The sequence below is a fragment of the Coregonus clupeaformis genome, unplaced genomic scaffold (assembly GCF_020615455.1).
Source record: "Coregonus clupeaformis isolate EN_2021a unplaced genomic scaffold, ASM2061545v1 scaf0106, whole genome shotgun sequence".
In the NCBI taxonomy this organism is placed as follows: Eukaryota; Metazoa; Chordata; class Actinopteri; order Salmoniformes; family Salmonidae; genus Coregonus; species Coregonus clupeaformis.
The window spans coordinates 755,827-775,000 of record NW_025533561.1 but is presented as its reverse complement, the minus strand read 5'-3'; the positions used below and the strand labels follow the sequence as shown (position 1 = coordinate 775,000).

Sequence of the window (19,174 nt, the reverse complement as noted above, 5' to 3'; positions counted from 1 at the left end):
AGCCTAGTTCTAGCCTGCTGGTAGCCTAGTTCTAGTCTGGTGCTAGACTGCTGGTAGCCTGGTTCTAGCCTGCTGGTAGCCTAGTTCTAGCCTGCTGGTAGCCTAGTTCTAGTCTGGTGCTAGACTGCTGGTAGCCTGGTTCTAGCCTGCTGGTAGCCTGGTTCTAACCTGCTGGTAGCCTGGATCTAGCCTGCTGGTAGCCTAGTTCTAGTCTGGTGCTAGACTGCTGGTAGCCTGGTTCTAGACTGCTGGTAGCCCTAGTTCTAGTCTGGATATAGCCTGCTGGTAGTCTGGTTCTAGCCTGCTGGTAGCCTGGTTCTAGCCTGCTGGTAGCCTGGTTCTAGCCTGCTGGTAGCCTGGTTCCAGCCTGCTGGTAGCTTGGTTCTAGCCTGCTGGTAGCTTGGTTCTAGCCTGCTGGTAGTCTGGTTCTAGCCTGCTGGTAGCCTGGTTCTAGCCTGCTGGTAGCTTGGTTCTAGCCTGCTGGTAGCTTGGTTCTAGCCTGCTGGTAGTCTGGTTCTAGCCTGCTGGTAGCCTGGTTCTAGCCTGCTGGTAGCCTGTTTCTAGCCTGCTGTTAGCTTGGTTCTAGCCTGCTGGTTGCCTGTTTTATAGCCTGCTGGTAGCCTGGTTCTAGCCTGCTGGTAGCCTGGTTCTAGTCTGCTGGTAGCTTGGTTCTAGCCTGCTGGTAGCTTGGTTCTAGCCTGCTGGTAGCCTGGTTCCAGCCTGCTGGTAGCTTGGTTCTAGCCTGCTGGTAGCTTGGTTCTAGCCTGCTGGTAGATTGGTTCTAGCCTGCTGGTAGATTGGTTCTAGCCTGCTGGTATTCTGGTTCTAGCCTGCTGGAGCTGTTGCTTTGATGTTGCCCTGCTTCTTGCCTCTGCTAGGCTGCCAGGCTAGGGCCGGGAACCCGGTGTAAATCAGCAATGCCTCTCAACACGTCAAACCAATCAAATGGCTTTCTTGGGCGGAGTTCCAAAGGCGCTCACTAGATTAGTGTTGTAGGTGCACAGTGCGTGAGGATGGCTGGGAAATCTCTGATTAAAACCACATCAGAATATGTGGATTTAGTGTCAAGAGAACACTTTTGGCAGAACACAATGCAGTTTTTCCTCCAGTATTTCTTACATTTTATGCAATTTTGCAAACTAGCATATCGAATAACTCTCTGCAGAATGTGTCCTACCAGGTCTGAAAACAGTGACGAACATAGCACATAGAAGCAACGGGCATGTGGGTGGAGGGTTCTTGAAATGTTACATCCACTTCCAGCGGACCAGGACGCGTACTCAGAGTATGTGCTGACCAGCTGGCAAGTGTCTTCACCGACATGTTCAACCTCTCCCTGACCCAGTCTGTAATACCTACATTTCAAGCAGACCACCATAGACCCTGTGCCAAATAACACCAAGGTAACATTTACATTTTCTTTTACATTTTAGTCATTTAGCAGACGCTCTTATCCAGAGCGACTTCCAATTAGTGAGTGCATACAATTGTCATACTGGCCCCCCGTGGGAAGCGAACCCACAACCCAAGCGTTGCAAGCGCCATGCTCTACCAACTGACATACAGGAGGCCCATAACTACCGACCCGTAGCACTCACGTCTATAGCCATGAAACGCTTTGAAAGGCTGGTCATGGCTCACATCAGCACCATCATCCCAGACACCCTGGACCCACTCCAATTCGCATACCGCCCCAACAGATCCACCGATGACGCAATCTCAATCGCACTCCACACTGCCCTTTCCCACCTGGACAAAAGGAACACCTACGTGAGAATGCTGTTCATTGACTACCATAGTGCCCACAATGCTCATCACTAAGCTAAGGACCCTGGAACTAAACACCTCCCTCTGCAAATGGATCCTGGACTTCCTGACGGGCCGCCCCCAGGTGGTGTGGGTAGGCAACAACACATCTGCCACGCTGATCCTCAACACGGGGTCAGGGGTGTGTGCTTAGTCCCCTCCTGTACTCCCTGTTCAGTCCCCTCCTGTACTCCCCTGTTCACCCACGACTGCGTGGCCGCGCATGACTCCAACACCATCATTAAGTTTGCCACGGCACGACGGTGGTAGGCCTGATCACCGACAATGATGAGACAGCCTATAGGAAGAGGTCAGAGACCTGGCCGTGTGGTGCAAGGACTACAACTTCTCCCTCAACGTCAGCAAGACAAAGGAGCTGATCGTGGACTACAAGAAACGGAGGGCCGAGCACGCCCCCCTTTCACATCGACTGGGCTGTTTTGGAGCTGGTTGAGAGCTTCAAGTTCCTTGGTGTCCACATCACCAACAAACTATCATGGTCCAAACACACAAACACAGTCGTGAAAAGGGCACGACAACGCCTCTTCCCCCCTCAGGAAGCACCAGACAGACTCATAACTAGAACTAACAACCTGTTTTCGCTTTGTCATTATGGGGTATTGTATGTAGATTGCTTATCCATTTCAGAATAAGGCTGTAACGTGACAAAATGTGGAAAAAGTCAAGGGGTCTGAATACTTTCTGAATGCACTGTAGCACTAAATCACATCTCAATGAACAGCGGTGCACAGCTTATTTGTGCCAAAATATGAATCATTGGTACATACTTGTGATGCTTGTTTTTCACTGATGACATTTTTGCCCTGAGCAGGCTATCACTGGGACACATCTGATTGGATGCCGAGTGCTCAGTGTCCCATAGACCAGGAACTGTTGCAGTGTATACGTATAGAAAAGCCCGCCCTCTCCTGCACTGACTCTGACCCTGAGCTCCTCAACCTGGACTGCTATGTAGAAGGTATAGACATTGAGAGTGACTCCACCAACTGATTTCCTTTCTCTGGATCTTGATGACGTCCACCTACCTGTTAGGCATCAGGGGCAGTTATGATGACTCCATCCAGACATATACTTCACCTGTAGCCAGCAGGATGAAAGCATTTACCAGCACCAGCAGCACCACCTCTACCCCACAGATCCCACTAAGCTCCAAGGCAGTAACACAGGGGTCAGCAGGGCGCATATAGGGACACAACGTGACCCCTTGGACATGAGCCGTGGACAGGAGCTCAGCGGCAGTGTGCCCGTCTCCCCTGCCTCCAGCTCTGATCTGTCAGGCTTGGGTAAGGGGTCAGAGGTCAAGGGTCAGAGTGACCAGCAGGCTTGTTTGGTTATCTCACACCCTAACCTCTGGACACAAGGCCTCTGACAGGCGACTGAAAATATAAACTGAAATTAGAGAATTCATAGATAGACCCTAATGTTCAGAGCTTTGGCTCTCTTTTGGAAAAATGTCTTGGTAGTCTTAATAAAATCTACTTTGAAACAAAAGTATACACCTCACACACATGGTTATGGGCTTAAAAAAGAAGACACCTGTACCATGTCAGATAGAGTTAAAATGAATTACATTTTGAGTTTGCATCCCAATATTACACTTTATATACTTTATATATCACAGAAGACTGAAATATAACAAAACCTTGTGATTTTTGGCAGGTTTTGTAAAATAATGTTGATTAATTATGAAAATATAAAATATATTAATAACATTCCACCCATGAGGCCACTAGAGGGTGATTTGGTCAGTTGAATGCAGGAAAGGTGTAGTGAATGTTATGTAATTTCAGAAGAAAATGCTCACACCTTATGTCCATCTGTAATGGCTAATACTGTAAATACCATGCATGTCTGCATATTCATATCAGTAACATTGTATTGCATGAAGCTTATGTTAGGTTTATACTGATTATATATTAATTAGCTATTTGATTGTACAATAAACATTTCCATGAATGATTATGCCATTGAAACATTGCTGTTATGTTTGTTTTAGTAAATGAATACAGATCTCCAGCAGTCAGCAGAAGGGACAGTAAAACAGTTTTAGTATTAGCTATCCTGTTGTCCTGCCATACCCTGCTGTCATCAGTAAGGAAAGGGGAAGAGGATGAGAGGAATGTTCTCTCTTCCAACTCAAGCTCATTCTTTTAAAAAAGGGGTTAACAGTTTCTAACTCCTACTTCAGACTGAGCTGTTTAAAGTTGGACTGAATAGGACTTTCACCAAAGACTAAAGCTTTTTACTTTGGTACACTTTAAACATTTCATTTACTCCAGTTTAACTTGCGATTTAAAAGAGCAGGTTGCATCCCAAATGGCACCCTATTCCCTATGTAGTGCACTACTTTTGACCAGGTCCCATAGGGGTGCAATGCACTATGTAGGGAATAGGGTGCCATTTGGGAATGATCCATGGGCTTCAAAGGAAGACTGCTGCTCTTCCCCTCACCAGATGCACTTGACTTGATGGAGGTCATCTAGCATGTCGATAATACGGTCACCTCTACTTCTAAAGCTGTTTCCATTGGAGGAAAATCACTTTAGAAGCTGTTTGTCTTTTGGAAAATATATGTTTCTCAAGGAAAATATAGCTCTTTTCACAAGGTTAACCCTCTGAAAGAAATAGAATGGAAGATACTTCACCTTCTGTTTCCATAGCAACTTATTATCACACTTCAGCAAGCCAGAGATACACAACGAGTTTCTCTCGACTGGGCGTCTTAAAACAACATGAACGGATACACACAGGAGAGAAGCCTTACTTATGCTCTGACTGTGGGAAGAGCTTCAGAACATCAGCGGCTCTGACAATTCATCAGCGTGTACACCAGGGGTCCCCAAACTTTTTCCTGTGAGGGCCACATAACTTTTCCCTTCTCTGATGGGGGGCCGGTGTCAGTTTGTAACAGAAAAAGTGTGACGATCGTAGGGGAGCTTAAAAAATTTATTGTTTTCCAGAAAGCCACACATAACCAAATAACCCTTTCCAGGTTCTTTACAGAAAAAAAGTCAGGAAACAAATAATAACACTATTAATGAAATAAATAATAACTAAATAACCCTCTCTGAGTTCTTCACAGAAAAAACAGGAAATAACACTATTTATGAAATAAATAATAACTAAATAACTCTCTCTGGGTTCTTCATAGAAAAAAAAGCCATGGAACATTAACTTTCTGTTGTGCCATGCACAATCTTAACAGATAAAAGTTCAGCTCAGTTGTCAGAGCAGAATCTCTCTGACACATATGAGCAGTCTCTTAAAGTTCTTGTGTTCCTTCCTTATAATCCTTTTGTAGGTTCCAGTAGGCTTGTAGACACCGCTGTTTGCAGCTCTCTCTCATCAACTTCCCTGTGAAAACCACAAAGGAAGCAGGTTGAGAAACTGAACTAAGTGATACAGCACCTACACAGCACAATACATTTCACTACCAGTATGGTTGTAAAGATGGATTTTATCCCAGTAGATTTTATTATGATTATATTTGTTTATGCTCAGAATGACTCATTCAAGTCAGAAAAGTGAGCTTACCTATGTATGTTCATCAGTGTGAACTGTGGGCCTGCATCTGGCTGGTGAGAAGTTGAATATCAGGTTCCATTCTAGTTACAGCCAGTCTCAAGCACTGATGCAAATGTTCATCTGTCAATCTTGATCTCATCTGAGTTTTCAGCAGTTTCATGCGAGAAAAGGTTTTCCGCAGATATACGTGCTGCCAAAAACTGTGGACATTTTCATTGCGTGTTTTTGATGTTTGGATATGTGTCGTTTGGGAGGGCGGCATAGACGTCAATGAGACTGTTGGGCTTGAATGCGTCTTTCAGAACATCACAGTTCTGTAACTCAGCCAACTCAAACTGATATGAAGGCTGGGCTTCATCAATGTCGGCAACAAAGGGGGTTCTGAAAAAGACGGATTTCTTTTGCATGAACATGTAGTTCACTGAATCGCACACCGAACTCCGCCTTCAGCATTTCCAGTGCTTCCACGCACTTTTCAGCTGGGAACACTGGAGAGAAGCCTTACTCCTGCTCTGACTGTGGGACAAGATTCCACAGATTGGGCAATTTAAAAAGACACCAACGTATACATAAGAAGTGTGGTCCTCTGTAGCTCTGCTGGTAGAGCACGGCGCTTGTAACGCCAAGGTAGTGGGTTCAATCCCCAGGACCACCCATACACAAAAAAAAATATATATATATATATATATATATGCACGCATGACTAAATCGCTTTGGATAAAAGCGTCTGCTAAATGGCTTATTATTATTATATTAAGTGGAAGTGGATTGGATCAAATGAAGAAAGCATAGAACTCTTGTAATCCTATTGTTTCTCACTGTGAGAGAACTGTGCAGAGGAAAGGGAGCGTTATAGAATGTTAGCCTCTCTTTACTTTACTGATCAGTGTTCACCTGGTCAGTTTTGGTGTGTTTTGTTTGTTTCTACTTATTTTAGTAATTGATGATGAATTTGTTTGGATAACTGCATTCAAGCCAACTTAATTGATCTGCCAATGAAAAATAAAGTTACATGAATTTGTACTGGTCAACCTCTTTTGTATTCAGTTCTTCCGTATTAGATCTGACAGTATGAATGGTTCTTATGGTAATATTCAGTTCTTCCATATTAGATCTGACAGTATGAATGGAAGGACACACAGGAGAGAAGCCTTACTGCTGCTCTGAGTTTCTCTCAAAAGAGCAACTTAAAAAACACACCAAAGTATACATCAAGCAGAAAAGCCTCATCAGTAACGGCAGCATGTCCATTGTGTTAGAGAGACCGTAGTAACAGCAGCATGTCCATTGTGTTAGAGAGACCGTAGTAACAGCAGCATGTCCATTGTGTTAGAGAGACAGTAGTAACAGCAGCATGTCCATTGTGTTAGAGAGACAGTAGTAACAGCAGCATGTCCATTGTGTTAGAGACAGTAGTAACAGCAGCATGTCCATTGTGTTAGAGAGACCGTAGTAACAGCAGCATGTCCATTGTGTTAGAGAGACAGTAGTAACAGCAGCATGTCCATTGTGTTAGAGAGACAGTAGTAACAGCAGCATGTCCATTGTGTTAGAGAGACCGTAGTAACAGCAGCATGTCCATTGTGTTAGAGAGACCGTAGTAACAGCAGCATGTCCATTGTGTTAGAGAGACCGTAGTAACGGCAGCATGTCCATTGTGTTAGAGAGACAGTAGTAACGGCAGCATGTCCATTGTGTTAGAGAGACAGTAGTAACGGCAGCATGTCCATTGTGTTAGAGAGACAGTAGTAACGGCAGCATGTCCATTGTGTTAGAGAGACAGTAGTAACGGCAGCATGTCCATTGTGTTAGAGAGACAGTAGTAACAGCAGCATGTCCATTGTGTTAGAGAGACAGTAGTAACAGCAGCATGTCCATTGTGTTAGAGAGACAGTAGTAACAGCAGCATGTCCATTGTGTTAGAGACAGTAGTAACAGCAGCATGTCCATTGTGTTAGAGACAGTAGTAACAGCAGCATGTCCATTGTGTTAGAGACCGTAGTAACAGCAGCATGACCATTGTGTTAGAGACAGTAGTAACAGCAGCATGTCCATTGTGTTAGAGACAGTAGTAACAGCAGCATGTCCATTGTGTTAGAGAGACAGTAGTAACAGCAGCATGTCCATTGTGTTAGAGAGACCGTAGTAACAGCAGCATGTCCATTGTGTTAGAGAGACAGTAGTAACAGCAGCATGTCCATTGTGTTAGAGAGACAGTAGTACTGGCAGCATGTCCATTGTGTTAGAGAGACCGTAGTAACAGCAGCATGTCCATTGTGTTAGAGAGACTGTAGTAACAGCAGCATGTCCATTGTGTTAGAGAGACAGTAACAGCAGCATGTCCATTGTGTTAGAGAGACCGTAGTAACAGCAGCATGTCCATTGTGTTAGAGAGACCGTAGTAACAGCAGCATGTCCATTGTGTTAGAGAGACCGTAGTAACAGCAGCATGTCCATTGTGTTAGAGAGACCGTAGTAACGGCAGCATGTCCATTGTGTTAGAGAGACAGTAGTAACAGCAGCATGTCCATTGTGTTAGAGAGACAGTAGTAACAGCAGCATGTCCATTGTGTTAGAGAGACAGTAGTAACAGCAGCATGTCCATTGTGTTAGAGAGACCGTAGTAACAGCAGCATGTCCATTGTGTTAGAGACAGTAGTAACAGCAGCATGTCCATTGTGTTAGAGACAGTAGTAACAGCAGCATGTCCATTGTGTTAGAGAGACAGTAGTAACAGCAGCATGTCCATTGTGTTAGAGAGACCGTAGTAACAGCAGCATGTCCATTGTGTTAGAGAGACAGTAGTAACAGCAGCATGTCCATTGTGTTAGAGAGACCGTAGTAACAGCAGCATGTCCATTGTGTTAGAGAGACAGTAGTAACAGCAGCATGTCCATTGTGTTAGAGAGACAGTAACAGCAGCATGTCCATTGTGTTATAGAGACCGTAGTAACAGCAGCATGTCCATTGTGTTAGAGAGACAGTAACAGCAGCATGTCCATTGTGTTAGAGAGACCGTAGTAACAGCAGCATGTCCATTGTGTTAGAGAGACCGTAGTAACAGCAGCATGTCCATTGTGTTAGAGAGACCGTAGTAACAGCAGCATGTCCATTGTGTTAGAGAGACAGTAGTAACAGCAGCATGTCCATTGTGTTAGAGAGACAGTAGTAACAGCAGCATGTCCATTGTGTTAGAGAGACAGTAGTAACAGCAGCATGTCCATTGTGTTAGAGAGACAGTAGTAACAGCAGCATGTCCATTGTGTTAGAGAGACCGTAGTAACAGCAGCATGTCCATTGTGTTAGAGACAGTAGTAACAGCAGCATGTCCATTGTGTTAGAGACAGTAGTAACAGCAGCATGTCCATTGTGTTAGAGAGACAGTAGTAACAGCAGCATGTCCATTGTGTTAGAGAGACCGTAGTAACAGCAGCATGTCCATTGTGTTAGAGAGACAGTAGTAACAGCAGCATGTCCATTGTGTTAGAGAGACAGTAACAGCAGCATGTCCATTGTGTTATAGAGACCGTAGTAACAGCAGCATGTCCATTGTGTTAGAGAGACAGTAGTAACAGCAGCATGTCCATTCTGTTAGAGAGACAGTAGTAACGGCAGCATGTCCATTGTATTAGAGAGACAGTAGTAACAGCAGCATGTCCATTGTGTTAGAGAGACAGTAGTAACAGCAGCATGTCCATTGTGTTAGAGAGACAGTAGTAACAGCAGCATGTCCATTGTGTTAGAGAGACCGTAGTAACAGCAGCATGTCCATTGTGTTAGAGAGACAGTAGTAACAGCAGCATGTCCATGTTCAAACTGTAATGTTCTACTGTAGCAGACATTTGATGCAAGTAGGACAGAAGTGAGTCAATATAAAAAAATCCTAGGACATGACACTGATTTCAGACAATTGTGAAAGTGTGTTTTTGATAACTCGCGGGTATGTCTTTTTCCTGCCAGTAAGGCAATGTGCTCTGTAGTCTGCCAGAGACTGGCACTGGGTAATCTGTCTTTTCTTTTCTGCATTTGACTTTCCAATGCAATATGTCATAACATGAGCCTCAAAAGAGTTTTGCTGAACAGTTGTTCCGAAAGTCCTTACTTGCCACCAGTGGCGGCTCCTGAACAAATTCTCAGGGAGGGCAATTTTTCTGATGATTTAGGTGACCTACACACATTTTTAAAAAGATATGTCCAGCAACAACATGAAGACAGGGGCAGCATATAAATCAATACCAGAAGCATTTATTGACTGATCTCAAAAGTGTTGGCTTACAAAAGCAAAATAAGTTATCACAGTAAAAATAATCAAGGGTGTTCTTTCACATTCCTCAACACTGCATAAACAATATGCATTTCCATAAACAAATGAAATATCAGCTGAAAATACAGCATCTTGGTATTTGTTCAGATTGCAGGATCAACAAGAGCTTTTACCACATTTTTTGATATTGTTTAATCTTACCTTATGGCCTGCACTTGCTTGTGAAGCTGTCGAGGGCACGTTTGATAGAGACAGCATCGATGTCCTTCTTCTGTAGCTTCTGGTACAGAATGTCGACGTGGGGCATGATTTTGTGAAAAAGCCGCAGGAAAAAAATTAAATCTTCATCATGTAGTATCCTCACGTAGCCAGCTGCCTCTCTCAAGGTGTGCTGGTCAAATGAACCCAATGAACCCGTCCGGATGGCTTCAAAACATTATATGAGGTCGTCTCGATTCTCGTAGACAGTGTTCACGACTCTGCTGTTGCTAACCTCATCGTTGTGGCGGCGGACAGCTAGCCTGTATCCCTCATCCAGTTGAGTGGCAATATTCACTCTCCCAAAAGCAGACAATCTCAAACAGCTATATGTGGGTCTTTGACAGCTCATTTTTCTTAATCTTTTCTGAAAGATGGTGCATGTCGGTTACACCAGTCGCTGTCCAAGCGGTGCTGTCTGCTGTGCCGCCTTCAGGGTGGAAGAGTAAGCAGGGGTAGCAAAAAACTGCATTAGCTACATCGCAGCCTGCTAGCCAGGTTTTCCGTTCATACCAATTTTTGGAAAATCCTCGGGTGTAGGACTTCCCCCCTTTTAGTAGACACCTGTTGAATTATTAAATTTGGTCTGGGAGGTCCTAATTGTTTCGTTGCCAATTTATCTTCATTTGTTCGCCGACAAAAAGGAACTTCTTTCAAAGACACAATCGAGTTGGACTGAAGCCTAGCCATTTTGATAGTAGTAGTGAATTGATTGAGGCTGCTACCTGGTCTTTTCTTAGTTACGTTCATTCGTGGTTACGTTATGTATGACGAAAGCGCGTAAGTGCAAGCCCACAGACACCCATAGAGAATGTATTGAAAGCTTTGAAATGTGACAAAAATAGATTTTACATGGGAGTCTATGACAGACTTCTGGGCGATTTTCAACCTGACTGAAATCGCCCAAAAACGGGCGGGGCCATTTGAAGCACGACTTTAGCCTGATTTGACATTTAGTGGCTGGCAGATCAGACGTGAACACTGATAACTGCTGTTGCCGTGATATAATTTTTTATAAATTTATAAAAAAAAATATTTTTATTTTTATTTTTTATTTTTATAATTGATTAGAAAAAAATCCCTTCCTTTTCCCGTTTGGCAGTGCGTCGCCCATATCGCCCTATTGAACAAGCCGTCCCTGCTTGCCACTGCGCATGCAGGGTGAATTTCACTCTTCTTATTTCCCTTTTATTAGAACTGACAGAATTTTTAGATGTCCCTTACCGTCATTGACATTTTGATATATTACATCTTTCTATAAGCCACCATGAAAAGTCACATTGAAAGTCAATAAACAAATCCAATAAGCACAACTAAGAGATTGCAGGCACACATGACTTTGGGAGTCTGTGCTGAACCCACTAGCCCTCTCAGCCCCTTTGTTAGACTGTTGGATTGCCATAGTTTATCTAATGCTGTTCTTCTTTGATAAGAGATGAGACAAACACATTTCCCATTAGAAAATAAATTTCCCACAAAACTAACTGATTTCCTGTCTGCTGTGGATGCTACTGGCACCCTGCAGTAAACTCGGCCCACTCGTGTGAGTTGTTGGAGCGGGAGAAGGATGAGGTGCGTGGGGCATTGGAGGGCGAGCTTCAGACGATGCAGGAGCAGCACCACACGGAGCTGGCCCAGCTGGAGGAGAGGCTCAGGGTGTTCTACCAGGCCGAGGGGGACCAGATCCATCTGACCTACCAGGAGGAGGCAGACCGGTGCAAGGCCTTAATGGAGCAGCACCACACGGAGCTGGCCCAGCTGGAGGAGAGGCTCAGGGTGTTCTACCAGGCCGAGGGGGACCAGATCCATCTGACCTACCAGGAGGAGGCAGACCGGTGCAAGGCCTTAATGGAGCAGCACCACACGGAGCTGGCCCAGCTGGAGGAGAGGCTCAGGGTGTTCTACCAGGCCGAGGGGGACCAGATCCATCTGACCTACCAGGAGGAGGCAGACCGGTGCAAGGCCTTAATGGAGCAGCACCACACGGAGCTGGCCCAGCTGGAGGAGAGGCTCAGGGTGTTCTACCAGGCCGAGGGGGACCAGATCCATCTGACCTACCAGGAGGAGGCAGACCGGTGCAAGGCCTTAATGGAGCAGCACCACACGGAGCTGGCCCAGCTGGAGGAGAGGCTCAGGGTGTTCTACCAGGCCGAGGGGGACCAGATCCATCTGACCTACCAGGAGGAGGCAGACCGGTGCAAGGCCTTAATGGAGCAGCACCACACGGAGCTGGCCCAGCTGGAGGAGAGGCTCAGGGTGTTCTACCAGGCCGAGGGGGACCAGATCCATCTGACCTACCAGGAGGAGGCAGACCGGTGCAAGGCCTTAATGGAGCAGCAGGTACAATAAAGCTACTGGATGCATCCCTAATGGCACCCTATTCCATATATAGTGCACTACTTTTGACCAGATCCATATGGGCCTTGGTCTAAAGTAGTGCACTATAAAGGGAATAGGGTGCCATTTGGGACATACACAGAGACTGAGTGCAAAAAAAATCCATGGAACATACCTATCCATCTTCAAATATGGAGACTTTAATTAATGAATTAGCTCTCTCTCCATCTGCCGTGACCGTGACGTCCCTCTGGACATTGGTGTGGTAACCAGGAGCCTCCTGCAGGCGGACTCCACCAGGAGATGGTCACCAGTTCCCAGTCCACCCCGCCTCCCAACAAAAACAAGGTGAGAGTAAATGATGATTGCTGATGTTTAAGTATCACGGCACTATACATTTTCCCCCACTTATGCTCAGCATATCATACCCTTGCACTGAAACATGTCTCACCCCTCTAAAACCCCCAAACATCTGTCACCTCTGTGTGTGTGTATGTGTGTCGTGCTCTAGCTCCGCTGCCATGACATATCACCAAAAATGTTTGTGGCGTAGTCACTTGTGTACAGTATGCAAACCTCTTACCAACTTCCATTTTGTGTCATTTTCAGGTCAACGTGGCCACCCAGTGTGACCCGGACGAAGTGATCGTCCTATCGGACTCGGAATGACCTCTGCTCCCACCCTACCGGGTGTCCAGGCTTCCCATTGCTAGCCTGGAACCAGGTCTGTTTATGCTGCACAAACTGATCTGGGACCAGGCCATCCCATCACTGCCTCTTGACTTCCAAACCAGTGCCTGCTAATGTGAACTCTTGAAAATGCATACATTTTCAGACGGGAGAGAGCAAACTTTTCATTACAGAGTGAAACTGGCGATGGATGTGGTAGTTTACCACCAATGTTTACATTTTGTATTTATATGCCAATTTTTGCCCAGCGTCTGGATTGTGCGAGGAGGGAGCAGCATCACGTCAGGTTATTTTTGTATTTTAGCTGTAAAAATGAGTTCAATTAAATATTATTTTACCCGTTTATAGTTTTTTGTCAATTATTTTGGGTGGGTGAATGAATGCGTGTCTGTGTTAGTATTCTAGAATGCTGGCAATAGAAGATGAACCAGCTGAACACAGGACTACTGTATCTTAAGATTTATACAGAGCCAATACAGGATCTACACATCAACTTTGTCAGGGCAATCATGGATCATTTGTTGTATGGTTGGTGTTGCTGTGTCCACATAGTGCAACCTAATGGCCTGAACACTGCTATTTCGCCCAAGTAATATGCAAGCATAACTAGGTGGCAGACTGGCCATCATTTTGTGTTCAAGATGCCAAACGAACACAATTGAGCAGATGCATTGATCTAAACGGCCAGGTACAGCTTTGCATTAACGTGAAATGTAGTGCAGTGTCCTACTTTATGCAGGCATAACTCCCTGAAGAAATGTTCACATTGACTTTGCAGAAATAGGTGTGTTCAGGCTGATGGGTATTGTTGTAGGGGAAGTCAATCTCAGCATGTAGTAAGCTGGTTGGTGTTTGGGTTGGTTTGCATCAAAGGAAAGTTCATAACGCCTCTTGCTTGAGACTGCAATCAGTCAGACACTGATGCACTTAAAACCAAAATCTTGGCCTGCAATGGGGGCTGGTGACGAGCCGTAATGGCAGTGGGTTTGAATGAGGCTGGACCAAAGGGCTATGCCAGACTTCCTTAGATATTACTGACCAAGGAGCAGAGGCACGTTAGAAAACCAGCCTGCCTCATTCAATACAGCTATACACCATTCATCTCATGTCACAGCAGTCAAGGTGATCCATTGTCACAATGAGTAAGCCTGCCTGCCATTTCACTTGTGGGAGAACATGTTCTACCTTCACACTGTGAAGCTCAGCCTCCAAACTCTCCCTCAAGCCCAGAATAACTTTGTGCTCGTCGGGGAGGTTGCATAAGGTCTTCTCCGGGGAGGCCTTCTCACTGGACACAATGGCCAGCTGCTCTTTGACACCAGACAGGGCAGCCAGCTCCAGCTCATACTGGCTGCAACACAGTAAAACTGGGTAAGATTGGCAAACACCAGAAGGACCAAATGTTATTATTTCAGTACTACTGGCTAAACGCATGCATAAAGTTATGACTAGTTTAGGACTCAAGAAAGGCAAGAAATCATGTCAGCTATAGGCCCACTTGTTTTGCTAAATCAATGATTTCCTTTGACGTTCCTTATGCAAAATAAGTCACTCTTTCCTGTGGTTACAATGCCCTTTCCCATGACACTACACCTATTTTCACATAATGGTCAACCCTATGCATGTTCCTTGGCACTCTGTACCTGAGCTGTGTGTGGAGTTCTTGTAGGTCTGAAGTCATCTGTGCTTCCTTCTGTCTGCTTGTAGCTACAGACTCCTTCAGACTCTCGTTCTCCTGGGCCAACGTTTTGACTTTGCTCTGGTAGTTGGAAATCTTGCCCTCCATGTCGGTAACTTTTCCCTTCACGTCCCATGCAGGCCGTCGTGAACGCCCAACTGCTGCTGTTGGTGCTAGGGAAACACATTCAACACCCTCATGTCTTAAGATATGGAAGATAATCTTTATGGATACAATATACAGAAAATGTGATTAAGGAAGGACCATGTGAAAAAAAGGGTACCTACCTGCTTTAGTGAGAGAGGCAATGGGCGGCTTCTGAAAACCTATTCGGGGTAAAAAAAAAGTCAGACAACATTGTGAAGAAATATTACCAAACAAGACAGTAGACTTACAAGGCTAGCTATTAATATCACATATACACATCTCTCATGACACAGCATCTCACCTCTAGAGGGACCAGCATCTATAGTGTCTGCTCCTGTAGGCCGAATCAGTTTGGCTGCTAAGAGAGAGATATAAAAAATATTTAAACACATACTGGTAATACAGAAAGACAGTGCTAAAACTATTAAAAACAAGAGGTGATGACATTGCCGAACCAGTCGTTGAAGTGTTTGAGGACACTCACCAACAACTCGCTTGGGTGGAAGGGGTCTATTTGTTTCTGTCACACTTGCTGCATGTCCCATCTTTGGGTCGGGAAGCAATCCTTCTCATCTTTTTCTAAAGGAGAAACACACATTTACTACTGGCAATTAAGGACATATTGGAAACAGAAGAACACATCTAACTTGTGTTTATGGTGCATTTCTAAAATAATTGAACATGTTCATCAGTGTCTGTATTAGTTTTGCAAAAGGTTTTTACACACCCAAGCAGGTTGATGGTCTGAGCGGGAGATTATACTCTCACTGCTGCTGTTGCTAGTGGAGAGGACTTTACCAGACATGAGTGGTAGTCGGGAGGTGTTCTGCAGAGGTTAGTGAAGGAAAAATCATCTAACGTTACAAAGTGATAAGACAGTGTGCAAAGCTGTCATCAAGGCAAAGGGTGGCTATTTGAAGAATCTCAAATATAAAATATATTTTGATTGGTTTAACACTTTTTGGGTTACTACATGATTCCATGTGTTATTTCATAGTTTTGATGTATTACCTATTATTATACAATGTAAAAAAAAATAGTTGAAGAAAAACCCTTGAATGAGTAGGTGTGTCAACTTTTGACTGATAACGTTAATGTAACTGCCTCTGTCGCCAGTTTATTTCATGTATTAGCACTTTAGTTATTTCATGTATTTGCACTTTTTATTATTTAATTTCTTCTGAATTGTACGTTTACAGCAAGACGGAACTAATTATTGGTTCCGCCCGAGTGTTGTCACCCGAGCGCCTTTTAGCGACGCACCGAGGAAACTTTACCGCAAAAAGCGAATTATTTCCACTGTTATCGTGTTTAAGTGCATACTTACAAAGAAAGTATACAGAAGAAGATAAAGGACATTTAAAAGGATGTTTAGCACCTCTGTGTGATAAGCAGCAATGAGGTTTGTTGACTATTTATTTTGCTATGAGGGTGTTTGTGTTTACGTGCGTCATTTTTTGGTGTAAAATATACATAAAGTGTCTAGCTGTATGTGCTTGATTATAACGCCAGATGTGTGAGACATGCATATGGCATTATTTTGTTAATGTATTTTTTCTTTCTTTAAACCAGTTCTCACGGGTTGACCAGCATTAAAGCCCTGTATTCAAATCAAGACCTCTTGCCTCATGCCTGTCACTGGAGGAGCTACAGTTAGTGTATATCGAAGTCCCACTCACCTCCTTATTCATATTGCTTAAATGTGTACCTGAAACAGAGGGAGCACCATGTAACGTTAACCACAAATAAATCAATGGGATGACATAGGGCTAGCTATAAATAGTTTCCAATCGCGTTATAGGAAACACAATCCCTTCTTCTTTTTGCCTTACTACCCAATCAAATGGTCTCATTTCAACTGATGACGAAGATCGAGCAGGTGTTTTAAATGATGTTGCTTTGTGTGCCTGAGTGGCTTGCAAACCTGTCCTTGCTTATCAACAAGCAAAGCAGACTCACTTGTTTTTATTGTTATTTTATTTAATCCCATGGTTGATATGGGCTGACCCAGCAAGGGTGGCACCACCTTCTAGTCTTTTTTTATCACAAACTTCCTTCCTTAACACTCACAGACATGCATTACACACACACAAACACACGGTAACACACACATTGCTGCTTGAGCTAACCCTGGCAACGCGCTGCCAGCAGCCAATCACTAACCCTTGACCGGATCCAACTCCCCCACCATCTGCGGTGAGAGAGCGAGGGAGCGAGCCAGGTAGTGAGCTCCGTATGTTGAGTGTGTTCTCCTCTTCTCTCGGTTTCTGTCAGAGAGCAGCCAGCACTCCTCTCTCTACTTCTACAGCCACAGTGAGTACCCACCTCCGTCTCCCCTCCACCCTGCCTCACCTAGTCCCCTACTTCCTCCCCATATGCCATCATCCATCCCTACTGCTTAGCAGCAACGCCCTGCAGCCGTAGCCCATGGCCAGTCCTGTGGTTGTGTTTACTTGCACTCTGAACTGTTTGATGCCTGGTTTGGATGTGCAGTTGAGTAGCTTTTTAAATGACTTGTCTGTGCAGAGATACTGTAAGGCAGAGGTTCCCAAACCTTTTTGATCTAAATTGTTTTATTTATCAACGGCCAATGTTTACTTTTTTAATTGGGGCTATGGCAGTCTATAACAAATCAGTCTGACAGTACTTTTGACAGTATTTCAATCTGAAGGAAGTATCGTTTGAAATGACTGAAATGCATCCGAAAGGTATTGGGAAGTTCAGAAGATCATCAAGCAATAATTTTGTATGATTTTCTGTGTAGAATTTATGATGTTTTTTTCCCTCCAGTCTGATTTAGAGCCTGGTGCCGTCCTCTCTATTCTAATGAGTCCTGCGTGGCTTGTGGGCATTATAAAGGGAAACATAAGACACACATCCACACATGTGGAGTCTTATCTTTCAGTGATGGGGTCATAATATGTTGTAGCTTAAACCATTCAAAAGATAAAGCCACATTTGTAGGAAGAAAACAGAAACCACTCTGTTTAATACAACCGCATCTAGCGGCTACCAGAGGTTAGCACGACCCCATGTTCAAATCAGTCGACCCCACCGCAACCCCTAGTTTGGGAAACGCTGCTGTAAGCCCTGTTATAAGCTGCAAAGAAAATGTATAAAATGTCTTTAAATGTGCAGGATGCTTGGATGTAGTGTTTTACTGAAGACTTTATTTAGATTTAAGCTCAGACTATAAATTGCAGAACATATTATGAAGATGATCAAATCTGTGACCTATTGATGGTTCAATAGAGTTATATTGACTGCAAATACCCAATCTGAAAGTCAAAGAATATGATCTGATGCACCCCCACTAATGGTCCAAGGGAGTGATCTGGAGTACGCCGGTGGTGGAATTTCATCCATGAATGATGATCATCCAAAAGTTGATGAAAATCATTGTCTTGGGTTAACTTCCAAAACATACAAACTACAGTATCTGGCCCATTCAAAAAAGCGAAATCAAATTATTATTTTTTTAGTTATGTAGCTGTGCAACACTGTCCAATTAGGCAGTTGAGTGTAACCAATTATTTTTGCAGCGATGAAGTCTCTCAGGTGTTCCAGTATATGGGTGAAGAGATTAAAATGCCTTTGTGTTATGGGGTGATGTAGCACTCACACGTTGTTCCTTTCACCATTGCATACCAGGAGACACCGCTTTGGATGATACTCACCAAGCAGAGAGGCCCATGGGATATGTTGTGTGGTTTTTGGTCTGTTTCATTCAGAGCTTTATTCTTCTCCTCCGTTCTCTCCCCTTCCCTCCATCCCTCCATCCCTTGTTTATGTCCCTGTTTCAGACAAGAAAGAGGATTTGGTCATCCCTGCTGTTCTCATGCCAACGCCTGGGAAGCGGGCAGGAAGAAGAAGTCGATGATACCGAGGGCTGGCACCAACCTCCCCCAGGAAGTGATGCGTTGATTCTGGCACACCTGGCTGCTGGGGGCAGGTGATTGAGATATTAAGTGATGTCACATAAGAGCTAACATGCTGACTACCCGGTCATGCGCGTCCGCGTGCCGCATCGCGCACATGTTGATTTTGTCCATCCACACCAGACGCGGTCAGGACACGCAGGTTGAAGTATCTAAACTAATTTGAGGACAGGTCGAAACACAAATGAAACATTCATGGACATTTAGCTAGCTAGCTTGCTGTTGCTGCTATTTTGTCCTGGGATATAAACATTGGGTTGTTATTTTACCTGAAATGTACAAGGTCCTTTTTGTTGCGAATTGGAGTGGGTCTAGGGTTTCCGGGATGATGGTGTTGATGTCAGCCATGACCAGCCTTTCAAAGCACTTCATGGCTACCAACGTGAGTGATAAAGGGCGGTAGTCATTTAGGCAGGTTACCTTCTCTTTCTTGGGCACAGGGTCTGTGGTGGTCTGCTTGAAACATTTAGGTATTACAGACTCGGTCAGGGAGAGCTTGAAAATGGCAGT

General features: G+C 44.4%; 2 protein-coding genes across 3 annotated transcripts; one reads left to right on the top strand and one right to left on the bottom strand.

Moving 5' to 3' along the window:
* The first annotated feature begins 11,394 nt into the window (after positions 1–11,394).
* On the top strand, positions 11,395–12,880 carry LOC123483393 (microtubule-associated tumor suppressor 1 homolog A-like). Its single transcript, XM_045213364.1, has 3 exons — positions 11,395–12,214; positions 12,485–12,559; positions 12,821–12,880. Exons 1-3 carry the CDS (start codon positions 11,480–11,482, stop codon positions 12,878–12,880), a joined length of 870 nt encoding a protein of 289 aa, XP_045069299.1. The 5' UTR covers positions 11,395–11,479.
* Positions 12,881–13,352: 472 nt separating this feature from the next.
* Positions 13,353–18,544, bottom strand: LOC123483391 (kinesin-like protein KIFC1). Of its 2 annotated transcripts, none has more exons than XM_045213361.1 (7): positions 18,404–18,544; positions 15,454–15,552; positions 15,211–15,305; positions 15,028–15,084; positions 14,867–14,905; positions 14,545–14,752; positions 13,353–14,252 (listed from the first exon to the last, which is right to left on the bottom strand). In XM_045213361.1, exons 3-7 carry the CDS (start codon positions 15,269–15,271, stop codon positions 14,000–14,002), a joined length of 618 nt encoding a protein of 205 aa, XP_045069296.1. In that variant the 5' UTR covers positions 15,272–15,305; positions 15,454–15,552; positions 18,404–18,544; the 3' UTR covers positions 13,353–13,999. The 2 variants fall into 2 exon arrangements, with proteins under 2 accessions (XP_045069296.1, XP_045069295.1); XM_045213360.1 differs by lacking the exon at positions 18,404–18,544 and adding an exon at positions 16,406–16,486.
* Between the last annotated feature and the right edge of the window lie 630 nt (positions 18,545–19,174).

Excerpts from the sequence above, each read along its gene's own strand:
- LOC123483391 (XM_045213361.1), bottom strand. The coding sequence starts at position 15,271 with ATGGGACATGCAGCAAGTGTGACAGAAACAAATAGACCCCTTCCACCC. Across the intron at positions 14,753-14,866 it reads TGCCTCTCTCACTAAAGCAG|CACCAACAGCAGCAGTTGGG; the intron begins GTAGGTACCCTT and ends GTGTTTCCCTAG. Across the intron at positions 14,253-14,544 it reads GAACTCCACACACAGCTCAG|CCAGTATGAGCTGGAGCTGG; the intron begins GTACAGAGTGCC and ends ACTGTGTTGCAG.
- LOC123483393 (XM_045213364.1), top strand. The coding sequence starts at position 11,480 with ATGCAGGAGCAGCACCACACGGAGCTGGCCCAGCTGGAGGAGAGGCTC. Across the intron at positions 12,215-12,484 it reads AGGCCTTAATGGAGCAGCAG|GAGCCTCCTGCAGGCGGACT; the intron begins GTACAATAAAGC and ends TGTGGTAACCAG. Across the intron at positions 12,560-12,820 it reads CGCCTCCCAACAAAAACAAG|GTCAACGTGGCCACCCAGTG; the intron begins GTGAGAGTAAAT and ends TGTCATTTTCAG.